Raw genomic sequence first — 13,883 nt, 5'->3', positions numbered from 1 at the left:
GCTTTTGGACAATTCCAATATTATTACAGCGACGCCTGGAGCCAGAATGATTGATGAGACTAATCAACCTTTTAATTCAGAGAGAATAAATATGTTCTTTTCCACGGCCTGACCAAACATAGAGGACGTCGTGCGATAAAATGCATTTAAAAAAATAAATAAATAAAAAAACAACGCACAGGGAATGTGAAGTGCCAGAAATATTCAAGTAATTACGCCGAATCTTATTCTCGCTACACTGACCACAAGAAATTTGAGAGGGAATGAAAATGATGTTGCATGTAAATCAATACCACACACACACTTTGATAGCAACTTGCCCAGTGGACCGTCGCAAAAGAGCTCAGGCACTCAGAAATGTCCCTGCAAACGGCAACGAGGGGAAATAGTGGAATCTTTCAGTCTGCAAATTCCTTATTGATTCTTGTTGCCCATTGCCAGTATTTTTAACGACTCAATATACATTTAGAGGAAACCATTTGCAAACTAAAACGTTTCTTATTGAGGAGTGCGCGACTGTGTAAATAATCAGTTGTAACTTATAATGTAGAGCGCGTGGGTCATTAGAAACTTTATCGTTTCGCGTCTTGCTTCGTGTTTATTGTAATGAATCACCAGCAGGTACCCGGTGCATACGGGCCGGGACGGGAACTCCCAGCTTCCCTCGGCGCATTTCACTGGAGCCTCGTTGAAAATAATGATCGCGCTCCTCCTGCCATTAAAATCGACAGCAGCTCAAACCGAGGCACACTCCCCCTAATTAAGACATTAGGCGAGTGGGACTAATGGCGCTCGTACAGCGAAGACAAACCACGGCGTTCGGCTAAACGTCGAGTGGGACACCCAGTCGCCGTTTCAGTGCACAACGGTCCGGTATATGAACACATCTGTCACAGACAAAAATAATGGGATTTTCTGATGAATACAACAGGTGACAAAGTCGCACATCTTTTAGAGGGAAAAAAAAAAACCTTCATTCCATTCCCACCTTCAAAATTCTATTCGATCTGGTAGTTTCCACGCACGTGTTTGCTACCGATTTACAAGTCAGATCATTCCTTAAAAAGGCATTTATCAAGGTACTTTATGCCCACGACAACAGCTGGCGGCAGCTAGCCAACAGCTTGTGGACTCAACCTCTTGAAAGATCCCCTTAATGTGTTTTCGCCAAACAGACGTATGGAGGCTCGGGTTACAAAGCCTCGTTCCTGGAGGCTGAAGGAACGTCTGAGAGTTATTCCCAGCACAACTCCGAACAGAGCTGACAAACGCACTGCTGCGCTCCGACATAAATGCATACGGCCGCCATCAGCACCTCTGCGTCATGATCTTTCCCGTGAGCTGGAACCGGATCGGGTACAACAGCGGTGAGATGCAAACATCCGAGCTCATTGTTCCCACGTGTGGTCGTTTTTCCCCCCCCAGACATCAGAACCGTGCGCTCGGGTAGACGCTGCACTCGCCAGCAGTGTTTACGATTCACCCTTCATCGTAAAATCCAGCGATTATGCAAAGAGACAGCGGTCAGCTCCAGTAATCAAAATCGAGACGTAATGTAATAATGGCGACAGGTTTATTGATAGAAAAAAGGATAACCTCAAGCTGCTCCGTGATCCAAGAGCTGATCCAGATTGGTGAGGGTTGGATGAACATCCTAGTACACATAACTCATAATGTAATCAATAACCTTCAACATGAGTGTCAGTCGAACCTTGAAAAATAACCCGTGTACTGGAAGAATTTACAGAAGCCATATGTTTAATTCTATAAAGGTGTTTCAGATAAGCACACAACTAGTGAAGGGTTACGGCTAACTGGAACGATACATCTGAGATGATGAATGTAGATATCAGTGATCAATATTATGGTATGGCTACCCCATAAATGTGCTCTTGAAATGAACAGACTAAACGGTCAAGAGAAATGCAGGTCAATAACAACCCTTTCCAAATTAACCACAAGCTGTATTTTCTTATACAGGATAACGGTCCTTTTATTTTTTTTTATAGAACAAATCAGGCTCACTGGGCTGGTTTTGTTTGCTGCACACATAAGCAACAAAGATTAATCGCACTGGATCCATGGAATTCCTTCCTCGCCTCCCCAGTCTTTCTCCATACTTTCCTTCCCTCTGATGTCGCCAGCAGGAAGTTGCTGAGCAGGCATGTCATCCAGCGGAGGACAATTGAGTTTGTAATCTCTGACCCTGCAGAGGCAGAGAGTCTCTCGCTCTCTGTCTCTCCCTCTCTAGGAGAGATACTCGCGGTTATACAGCTGCAGGGTCGGAGGCCTGGCTGGATAAAGATCTCTTCTCAAATGAACACACACACACACACACACACAGGCGTGTGTGACATAAAGCAATTGCTTAGGCATGCCTGGGGAATACTGGCAGAAACAGTGAAAATCAGCTCGGGGTAATGAGTGATGTGGTGCCTGTCCTCGCATTTGGATGGGAACAGGCGTTGCGAATAACGATTAAATAGAGAGCTCTCTGAATTCCTGATAACGCCGGGGCAGGGAAACTCGCTCACACACAACCTTCGTTCTCCTCCTCGCAGAAAGATGGCACAGACAGCAGCCTCATCAGGGGCCTTCTCGGGGCATCAACAGCAAACACCAGATGTGGAGACAGGAGATAAATGTCAAACATATTGATTCCATGCTTCATTAAAGCTCATTGTGGAGGGGGGGGTGAAGTTTGCCTGTGGCAAGGCACTAAACGGATCACAACGTTAAAATCTGCGGAGGCCTCGTTTTTCCTCGCTAGTGCAAACATTGTTTACCACAGCCGAGGCCATTACATCGAAGACAGCACAAACTGGGAAGCAGATGAATGCTCCATAAGCTTTGAATAAATAAAAGAGGCTCTTCCAGTTACATCTGCTGGGACATAAAATAATTATAAACATACCTATAAAACAGCCACTGCTAAACAAACATTCTATCCACACAAGATTTTAGTTTGAGCTGTAATGGTTCAGAATGGTACTGATTCAATTATTTTGATTGCCTCGACTTCCCTCCCCGATCCCGCTCATCTATTCAAATTAACAACTAATAACTTTTGGAGAAATGCATTAGCAGGGAAGCTCAAACACTGAATAAAATTAAATGTTTTAAATATTCACCAAACTCGAGAGAACAAGTTTGAAAGTAAACTTATAATATATATCTATAGATATCTTGAGTATTATATTAGTAAATTATATCTATAAGTGTTAGATTGGTAAACATCCAATAATGTATATTTCTATCCAAAAATGTATGTATACGCACACACTAAGTATTTCAAAATTGATCATTAACAGTAAAAAGGTAATATTTGGAAATTGCCAAACAATCGGGAATATTACTAGTAACCCTGCAAATTAAATGTAATGCCTGTTAATGTCTCTCAAAGAGATTCTCAATGCAAACTACCAGAAATTGACCATCGGGAGGCCTTCAGGTCTATGTTCTCGAGGACTGTAACGGCTCTAACCGCAGCAACATTTCTCTTCCAGTTCAGGAAAGAGACAAGTAATTTGTGGAAGAGGTCTGACTTAAGCGAACAATATTGATCGCAGCCTTTTGAAAGAATAAAGATCGAATAACCTGTTTAGCATCCGGTGTCACACTTCGTACAGCGTGGCATTCAGTTACGCCCTTTGATTCTGAATTATTATCATCAACACCGCCGTCTTTCAGACCATCAAAAGGAAGCTGCCGGAAACTGACTCGTGTTGCCTTTATTCCACGGCCCTGTGATCGGCACGCGCCACGTGAAGAACAAGTCAGAATAAATGGGCAGAACAAACTGGAAGTGAGATGATAAAAAAAATTGGGCTTCAGTGACGGTTACCCTCAACAGCAGGAACCATTCAAAGAAGGGCTTTCAAGGACAGCAGTGGAATTCTGAACAGTGTAGCAGACAATTTCTAGTCTTGCAGAAGGTTCTATGTATTTTCATGCTGTTGGGAAAAAGAAAAAGAAACCTGTGACTGAGGTTTGGTTGATTGTCACCCAGTGTCTGGAGACTCCGGGCTGAATGCATTCTCCACACCACTGCAGAATCACATGATGTCTGACCTCCCTGTCATGGCAAACTGCCCGGCAGGGGAAGAGGGAGGAAGAGGAGGAATGCGAGTGCGTGTGACACAAAGGGTTGCACGGAAAAAAAAAGACTGCAGAGAGAATGATCGAGAGCCAAGTGCAAACGTGCATGCCAGTTTGCTGAGCACTTCTCCCTGAACAAATTCACAGCCCTGACCTGTAAAACATACTGTTACAGGGAAAGCGTGGGGGAAGGGGGGCGGGGAGGTATGAAAATGGAATGAGGTAGGGGGAAGGGAGTAGGAAGAGACTGGAGCAGACTCTGCTATGGATTCGCCCGATGTCACCGAGAAAAACGGGGAAGAAAAAATAGCTCTGCCTGACTTACTTTCCTTTGGAAAGCCTCCAGTATATCCTGAGTGCGTGGGTGTGTGAGTGTCTGTGTGGCGTGCTTGCAGGAAGGCTTTCAGCGTATAAATATCACATTACCACACAAGGAAGCACCGGCATCAGTCCCAGCTTCCAGCCGGCCTAACAAGTCTTGGAGCTCAGCAATGGAGGTCAGAGGGAGAGCTTGCACAGACGGAATTCCACAGAAACCGGCACTTATTTTAGCAGATAAGTGGCTACGCTTGCAGCTATGTGAGGCGTCACAAGCCTATGCCTCCCGTTACATGTGCTGCTGTGCCAACATAGTATATACCGTACATAAGTTGAGTACTCATGGAGAAGCCAAACGTTAAAACAGAACAGAACAAGAAAGCAAAATGTACAAGCTGTATTCTATTGGTTGGGTTTAAGCTTTTAGATGCTGGTGGGAACGTATCTGGCAGAACTCTTTCATCATAAGTTGGAACGCTGAAGTCAATGAATCAGATTGCTAATGGATGTTCCGAGAACCAGGCAATGAGAGTTTAGAGCGGATAGTGGAGATGGTTGTGGATTTCAGTAAGTCCCACCTTCCCCCATCACCCGTCACAGCTGTGGATTCCTTCCGTTTTCTGCGCTCCGTCATCACCCAGGAACTCAAGTCACCAAAGAAGGCTCAGCAGAGGCTGTTCTTCCTGAGGCAGCTGAAGAAATTCAACCTGCCAAAGACGATGATGGTGCACTTCTACACGGCCATCATGGAGTCCATCCTCTGCTCCTCCGTCTCCGTCTGGTACGCTGCAGCCACAGCCAAGGACGAGGGCAGGCTGCAGCACGTCATCCGCTCTGCAGAGAGGGTGATCGGCTGCAATCTGCCGTCCCTGCAGGTCTTGTTTGCTTCCAGGACCCTGAAGCGAGCTAAAAAGATCGTAGCCGACCCCTCTCACCCCGGACAAAAACTGTTTGCGCCCCTTCCATCTGGCAGGAGGCTGAGGTCCATCAGGACTAAGACCTCCCGCCACACCAACAGTTTCTTCCCGTCGGCAGTCGGGCTCATCAACAGAGCCGGTCCCCCACTGACTGACTCGGACATCCCTTTTTCCACCGATAACTCTTCTCACACACATGCACCTGTCACTTTCACAGACACAGAGTATGGCTATCTGTTTGCTGGTGCACTTTATGTTTTAACTTTTCATTTTTAACTTGTATGCCTTTATTTTTTAAACAGATTATATTTTATTCCTCTTGCACTAATGTCCTATCAGTCTTGTTGTCCATTGTCGGTCTGCTGTTATGCACCAACCGCCAGGTCAAATTCCTTGTATGTCTGACATATTTTGGTAATAAATGTTTCCTTATTTCTGAACCTCAGCTATTATTAAATACTTACATTTATTGTTTTACTGTGCTATAGCTATATAAACATACTGCATTCAGATGGTAGTGTTAAATGCATACATTGTATGCAGACGCACTGTTGGGTACTAAAAATGTTATGCAGATGAGCAGATAATAAAGTTACTGTTAGCGGCTGACACGGTTACAACTCACGCCAATAAAGAAATGAAAATGTTTCATGCATGTCAGTTTTGAATATTTGCAACGGTTACGGTTATTTTCCAATAGTTTTGTATGAATGAAGTTACAAATTGACTCCTAGATCCTAGTTAACTTAATAGTTCCAAGATATTCAATTAATTTGTTTTAAATCGTTTTGGGGAAAAAGGTCCTGATTCAAAGAGAAAGAAAAAAAAAAAAAAAAAAGTCACGGTGTGGACCGTTGACAAACCTGGGTTTGGACGAAAGATAAGGCCAATTATGGCTGGTATGACGACGGATAATGCCTTCTGGTGGGACCACAAGCTGCATCTCGCCATTGAAAAAAAGAGCCCGAGGAGTGTCACGTGTCTGCCCGGACGCATACCGATCACAATTGGCCCGCACAGCGGGACTCGCCGTGCGAAACGGTCGTGGGATTTGAGGAACAGCGGCGAGGCATCGCTTCACTTCTCGCTGAGAAACGGCCCCTCACGCCTGAAGATATAGACATTACACTTAGTGAGGGCGTAAAAGAGGGATTGGGCCCCTTGAAGCCTTCACTGTCGCCAAGTTGAAGATCTCTCCTGTGACAGTTTAGGAAACTGACAGCAACCCAAAACATCAACTTAGTGAATATTTGACAAGATCCCGCACTCAGATTTGAGGACAGGAATCTGCAACCGACACTCAACACAGACACCTTTCTCAAACAAAACTTTTGACAACATTTCATTCTTAAGAGAAGAGAACAAAAGACTCTCATAGATAACATCTATTTACGTAGCACAGGAGTACAAAGCAAGCAAACAGACCAGCCCAGAACTGAGGGACTTAACGAGCGTACTGGGGAAAGAAAACTGGTAAATGGATTCAAAGAGCTGGCCATATTATTTTTTTTAAAGACTGTAGTTGTATATTGGTTTTCTTGTTTTCCCTAACAACTAGAAGTCACATGTCATCCTCAGGAACCGCCGGCGAGAGCCCTGCTGAGCACAAGATGGCGGAGAGGATGCGTCTACGAGATACCTCAAAAATCCTATGAATTTAGGATCCACTCACAAGCTGGCTGGCAACATAAAATAAGTATAACAGATACTGTAGCTACATCCTTACTCTATGCAGACGACACTGCTGTAGACGTATTCTATGCAGATGACACTGTTACATATATGCATGCATGCCCAAACAAGGAAAGAGAAGGCAAGAAAAGATTTAAAAAAAATAAACTTCTTTGCAAATAAGACTGCATGCAATAATCGTTGGTAGAATTCTGTTTTGAATACTACCATGTTCTGAACGTTTCCCAGATAAGTGTAAGCCATTCAGCCGTGGACCCATTTGAGACAACTTCTGTGAACCACAAGGCATGTCTCAAACATGTGTCTCTCTGATACCATGAGGGCCCGGGGACCTGCTGTACTTTGGCTTTCAACAGCCCCAAGGTTAATAAAACAGGCTTATCGGGGACACTAGGCTGCATTACTGTTCCAAACCTCTGAATGTGGAAACTACCAATATTGCATTACAATGTCAACATTTCATCATCAGGGAATTCATAGCGTACTTTGACTTGATAACACACACATGCACATACACAGCCTTTGCTTTCTTGCCCACGTTGTCATTTCATATGAATCAATCAGACTCTGAACATTGACCGGTCTTGCTCTCGGTATGCCTGTCCCAAAGACCGTATTCACAGAGACCTGCAGCTGTGCAGCTGGTGATGTGGTCTTTGCGACGGAGGAAATAAATCAGACCCTTATTTAGTGCGGATTGATCCAATCAATTTTTTCACCACAGGAGGAAGTTGATGGCGCAATTCAAGCTCTGCATGGGGCGTGATGTGCCTTCACAAGGCACTGCGCCGGATTTTGTTGATTTAAAAAATGGACGTGTGCACATGTGGGTGAATGTTGCATGTAAAATGTACTTGCGTTCAGTTTTATGTTCAGTTTTAGAACATCAGAGTGTAATTTCTAAGTGTGACGTTAACCATCTGCAGCCTATCTGCCGCCCATAAACCTGCTTATCTTGGCCGGGGCTCCCTGCTCATCCTTTTTAATTATCCTACTTTGCCTCCTCCAGCAAAAAGGAAGTGTCAGTTTTTAATCTGCAATGCAACTATCTTTCTCTCCCCCATCTCGTTCCCACCGCCTTCTACAGTCAGCAGGTCAGGCAGACATCTTCACCCATTGCTGGGGTGGAGCGGCAGAGCACAGATGATAATGGCTGGCCAATTATTAGTCAGGAGCTGGGAAGATGGGAGGAGTGAGAGATTATGGGGGGTGGATCGATACACCACTTCGTGATATTTCATACATCACTAGGGGGCAGATTCACAAGAGCTGGAAGAATAATGGCTAACTGTCATCCACCAGCCCCCTTTTAACCACTCACAGCTGCCAGCCACGCACTCCCCCTGCAATCACAGAACATGCACTCTTCTGCTCGCATAAAAGGAAGGCAGCTTAAAATGCTTTAACAGGCTCTGCTTTATTTTCCAAAACAGTGAGTGGAATGAGCACTAACCAACTGCTCAGCACCATCGTTAGGTCTTTGCCAGCCTTGTTCTTCTCTGGTGGCTTCACTATTTTCTACATCTGCCTTTTTTCCGAGGGGCCTTGTGTTGGGTGGGGGTGTTATTTATGGCTGTTCTGTGCAAGTGGGGACACACACACACACACACACACACAAAGACACATACACACCCTTTCACAGGATGAAAGGGCAGTCACACTGCTTGCAAACATGATTTTACAGCCCTGGGTGGAATGAGTGGTGGAGGAGAGAATGAGGGCAGAGTACAAAAGGGGAAAGCCCTTAGCTTACAGGTCCCAGCAGTCAGAATGCAAACCATGTCGCAGTACACATTTGTAAAGCTGATTGTACCCAAACAGGGACAAATAAGACATCGGTTTCCACGTAGGAAGACTCAATGTTAAAGTACGTGTGCAGAGATGCATGGACACGAAAGTACATCCTCAAAGGGAAAGCTTCCTTTCTCCATGGCTCTGTTGATTGGAACAGAGTACTGACATCCCATATGCAATGTGTATTGGTATCTCTCCATCTGATGAATGCATACCAGTGTATATGTGTTGACGTGTATGGGGGGATGTAATGTGTATGTAACATGTGTAGTGTTTCACACATTTTAGTGTTCATACAGATTTCCCAGGATTCTCCATTAGGTATGCGTGTCCTTTTCTGTGTGACAGGACAACTAAGGCAATAATAAGTGACCAACACCGTATCAAATAAGGGTGTGGTAATTACAGATTTGGTTCATTATCCTAAACAATGAACTATATTACTGCACTCCACTGGGAAAAAAGGAACAGAAACAGACTAGTGGACCACAGACAGTCTCTCCCCGAGCCTGGGGCAAACCGGCAAGAAGAGGATGGCATGTAATTAAGTTAAATGTGTTCCATTGCCAGCAAATGGGGGAGCTACTCTGTATACACATGACGACTGAATGGGGAGTGGGGTCTATTGTAAGAGTTTAAACTTGGTAAAGCTGCAATTACTTAAATCAATTTGGGTGTAAGTTAATAGTTAATCAGTCCAAGAAGGCAGCACTGGCTGAACTGCCACAGAGCCCCGCCATGCTTTGCCATTTTTGCTTCAGTGGTTGTTTCTACGGTGCATACTGCCTCTAGTGAGGAGCACTGTGCTGGCAGAGAGCCTGTTAAAAGGGTGTAGCCTGACATCTGCTGGTGAGAGGTGACATTGCTTCACTGACCTGCTCTCTGAACTGCTCCTGAGGCAGGCAGTCAGTCACATTGACGCAGCCCAGCAGGCAGCCGGTGGGGTAGTCTTTAGGAAAACTGGGCTCTGCACATCAAACAAGAGCAAATATCCCCATACACATGTCTTTAGTTTAAGTGATGCATGCAAGGCTTTTGGAGGCAAATCACTTCCACAGGCATTCACAACCCTGTGTACCTTTTTTGTACACTTGGCGGTACATGGCTTCCACCTCAGCAATCTCCTGGGGAGTGGGTGTCTTGGCTGCAGCAGCAATCCACAGACGACCCCGATGGGATGTGTACCAAGTTCGCCCCTCGACTCTGCACACCCACAAACGCACACACACAGCGACGTTACCTCTGCTTTCATTGGCATAAATGTTCAGGTTTATTCTGTGAATTTGCTTCATCTTCAGGGCCCATCGGGGATTTCGTTTGCTCCTCACCTCTTGATGCCTTTAATCAGCAGTGAGGCCCACGGTTGGTGCATGCTGAGGCACCAGCCTCCGTCGGACATCTCCTGCAGGTCTCTGTCTTGGAGCCGCAACTTATGACGCTCCTCTCCGCCCTTTTCCTCCGCCGAGATCTTTCCCGGCTTTGGGTTTCTCTTGTTGCTTTTGCTGCCTCCAACATCCACCCACTGGGAAGTGCATTTATTCAACCAATTCTACTGATGTTCCCAATTCATTTTTTTTAAATGTTACAAATGTAGAGTGTAAAAGCGCCTAAGTGGGACGCCATTTTTGCTCCCAGTTTGAATGTTAGAAATGACCCACCTCTGGTGCAGACTGCATAATGTTTGGGTTGACCAGCTGGCCGAGGGTCTGTCTTCCACCATGTCTGTTGGAAACCACTGACGATTTTGACGTAGAGCCGCTGTTCATAGCCATGAGGGTCTCATCCAACCTAAACAGCAAGCGATTCAAATGGCATTAAACGACAAAACACTGCCGTTGCGGCCTTGATTCGAGGGGAGTGCAATTTTCTTACTTGTTGTAGTACTCGTTGAGGTTGTTCCCCTCGTCTATCACTTCCCTGCCAGCGAAGTCCAACGTGATCTTCCTGTCTTTGCGGGAGGCATGGCGAAGCTCTCTCAGCTCCGCTTCCTGTTTCCTCAACCTTTCTCGCTCATCTGGGGACAACCACTGATTGGATTCAGTGGCAAAGTAATCCGCCTCATCATCCAGAACCTGCGTTCTCCTGACACTGGAGTTTGAGGAGGTGGTAAAGAAAGAGGTAAGTTTTATCAGTTTCAAGCTTGCCTTCTGCAATAATCCAAATGTCCTATTAAAGGCACACAGCAGTAAATCTATCCATTGGTGAGCAGCTCTTATCTTGACTAGTGTGTTTTGTGGTACCTATTCTTGTCGTATTCCAGCAGTTTCTCTTTGTGCTGCACAGCCTTCTCCAAACCAGCCTTAATCTTGGCCTCTTGGCTTGGGAGATAATCTCTTTCTCCACCGTCTGTCACCAAAACCAAAACAAATTCACACATTACCAATTCCACTTCACTATGGATGAGAGTGTAATTCTGACTTGTTTTGACTCTCACCTCCCATAAGCTTCTTTCGTAGTTTCTGGCTTTTGTTGGAGTCGCGTTGCAGGATCTCCTGCTCCTCTCTTGTGCACACCTGAATCAAAAAAAAAAAAAAAAAAAAATCTGTGAGTAAATAATAAATATTTTAGAAAATAAGCATTGTCAGCACACAAAGTGGATTAAAATATGAAGTAATCCAAGCACTCAAAACTCTTACGTACCAGATTTTTACAGAAGAGGCAGGGCCCTGAGCCCTCCTGCTCACATACGATGCGGCCACAGCTGATGCAGTTGTTTATAAGCTTGTGCTTTTGGGCAAGGCAGTCACAGGAATGTCTACCCGGGAGTAAGATGGACAGCTTGTCTTGTCCTTCTTTAGCATAGATATTAACGAACTTACTTTTCTTCTTTGTTGAAGAAGAACTGCTGTTTTCTTGGGCCTGAGAAAGTAGAAAAAAAATGAAGACAGCAATCAAGAACAGAGGCAATACATAGATGAGGTAAACAAACTAGCCGAACTCTAAAAATGGAGTGGATCATTTATAAATATACTTCATGGGATTTTTCATTGTTTTACTAAAACAATGAGAATTAAAAATGTGAAATTACTTATAAGTGATTGCAGAACAAAAGTTGAGGGCTGATGTTTACGCACCCTCATCAGATCAATGGGGGTTTTGACTGCCTCTGGCTCGGGCTCCGCTGGGCTCACAGTCAGCACATCCTGTTTGTTACGGCCCTTGCGTTTTGACTTCTTCTGACCGTCTTTGGTCACGTCTTGTGACTCTGGGAAAACAGCGCGAATTTCCGTCAACGTGGGTAGGGCATTGAAACCAATTTGATACCTCTGTAATTAAATTTCCACATTTAACCACTAGAATTTGTATTTGTTTCCAATGTTTAGTCAAGTAGTTTCCATGGTAGTTTTATTGCAGATTGTTAATGGCTGGAAGGTACCTTCATGTGCAGATTAAATGAAAAAAGAAAGTCTGATGTTTATCACACAGCCTACCTGCTGATGAAGTCGATTCCTTCAGAAGGAAAACACCTGAGGTATCTGGAGCCTGTGTTTTAGTCCTCTTCCACCTGCTGAGGAACTCATTGATGAACTGTCCTTTCCTCCCATCGGTGCCCTGCAGGAGGTCTCCCACATACTCTTCTATCTCTTCAGCATTTTCGATGGATAGAATGTATCTAGACAGCAGAACAGCAAAATCACTGCTTTATCCAAACAGTTTTTGTCAAAGTGAATGTAGAAAAAAAAAACTCCAAAAGGAGTCTTAAATTGGACCGATTTGTAAGATATTAATTTAATTTGAGATAAAACAGTTACTAGTGAATGAATTATTCTTGTCTTATTTTTATTTATTAATTTTAAAGTTCACAAGTTGAATAGTTCAAAATGTATTATTTTGTCACTTCAAATGAGTGCATTTAACAAGTTATGAAATGAAAGCACAGGCTGACTGTTAGCTCACAAATAACGTTAGCTAGCGTTAATACACCTGTCAAACTGTCCCCCCCGTTGGTGTTAACGTTACAGCTGGAGGGCCAAACTTATCTAGCGAGCTGTATTTAATAAAAAGCGGTACACGTAACACACGAGTTGGAGTAGCATTTGATACGTAGGCAAAATGTTTTATAAAGAAACACATCGCAGCACCAAACTACCAAGCTATCTTTTTTTAATGTTTCTCCCTGTTAGCTTGCTGGCTGGCTGTTAGCTCTTCGTCTGACGTCAAGTTTTTATTTTGGGCTAACGTGGACTAGCTGTGGCGTTACTTACTGGACGATGTCTTCACATGCTTCCAACCCGAACTTGTAGTGTAACTGGTCCACGCACCACTGCAACAGAGCCTCGGACATGTTTACCCGCTGGGAAGAACGTGACACTCACAAACACGAACCGAATGTAGCATTAGCGTGTCAAACGGAACCACTGTGTTTCCAGTCGGCGACATAACAAATGCACACAATACGTGGCCGCAGTGAATACCTTCCGGAATGAAACGCATGTTTGTCTTTTAAGGTTCCTCGTCACGTCAGTACAACTTAAAAAAAAAGTCTGGGGCCGTTCAGACAAAACTGCAGGGCATCTTTGACAAAAGTCTACTATTTTTTGTTTGTTTCAGGAATGTATGCACATTTCCACCTCCAAGTTTTGTCAGACTTGAAATTGAATGCAATTAGTTTTTAACCAGAGAAGGTGTGAAATTGGGTGTTTTTTTTCAAATCCGTCACTAGGTGTCAACTTTGTAGTGCAGTGTAATAATACAGGTGCATTTAGACTGGACTTTACAATAACGTTATCTGTACCAAACGACTCAATTGGTCTGTATTTCAACCAACTGAAGTAAAAATCTTGTGAAAACCTTGTTATAAGATGAATGCATATTTGATTGGTTCTACTTTTCTTGATTAAATCCATTTTATGACGTTTTGTACTCCACTAGCTGCATTTTGGAGGTAAATATTGTATTTTTACTTGACTACATTTATCTAAAGGCTTCAGTTACTTTTCAGATTCAGATAGTTATACACATTCTGTCATTGTGTCTACACACTCACACAGGCAAGTAATATAAAGCTTATTTAAATATGAAGATAAAGATTTTCTCCGAAAATGTCTTGGCTCAATTATAACA

The 13,883-nt window shown here is 44.0% G+C and overlaps 1 protein-coding gene across 1 annotated transcript in view; it reads right to left on the bottom strand.

Annotated features, from left to right (window-relative positions):
- trip4 (thyroid hormone receptor interactor 4) overlaps positions 1-13,416 on the bottom strand; it is a 55,801-nt gene extending 42,385 nt beyond the window's left edge. Inside the window, exons 1-11 of the mRNA XM_040164780.2 lie at positions 13,025-13,416; positions 12,251-12,432; positions 11,894-12,024; positions 11,460-11,678; positions 11,254-11,332; positions 11,060-11,165; positions 10,692-10,907; positions 10,478-10,607; positions 10,148-10,341; positions 9,898-10,022; positions 9,695-9,786 (exon numbers count right to left, since the gene is read on the bottom strand). Coding sequence (XP_040020714.2) covers positions 9,695-9,786; positions 9,898-10,022; positions 10,148-10,341; positions 10,478-10,607; positions 10,692-10,907; positions 11,060-11,165; positions 11,254-11,332; positions 11,460-11,678; positions 11,894-12,024; positions 12,251-12,432; positions 13,025-13,104 — 1,554 coding nt within the window. The 5' untranslated portion in view covers positions 13,105-13,416. The remainder of the gene's footprint in view (positions 1-9,694; positions 9,787-9,897; positions 10,023-10,147; positions 10,342-10,477; positions 10,608-10,691; positions 10,908-11,059; positions 11,166-11,253; positions 11,333-11,459; positions 11,679-11,893; positions 12,025-12,250; positions 12,433-13,024) is intronic.
- Positions 13,417-13,883: the final 467 nt, after the last annotated feature.

This window comes from Gasterosteus aculeatus, chromosome 12 (assembly GCF_964276395.1).
Source record: "Gasterosteus aculeatus chromosome 12, fGasAcu3.hap1.1, whole genome shotgun sequence".
Lineage (NCBI taxonomy): Eukaryota > Metazoa > Chordata > Actinopteri > Perciformes > Gasterosteidae > Gasterosteus > Gasterosteus aculeatus.
The sequence above is the reverse complement of the archived record's forward strand: the minus strand, read 5'-3'. Positions and strand labels throughout refer to the sequence as shown.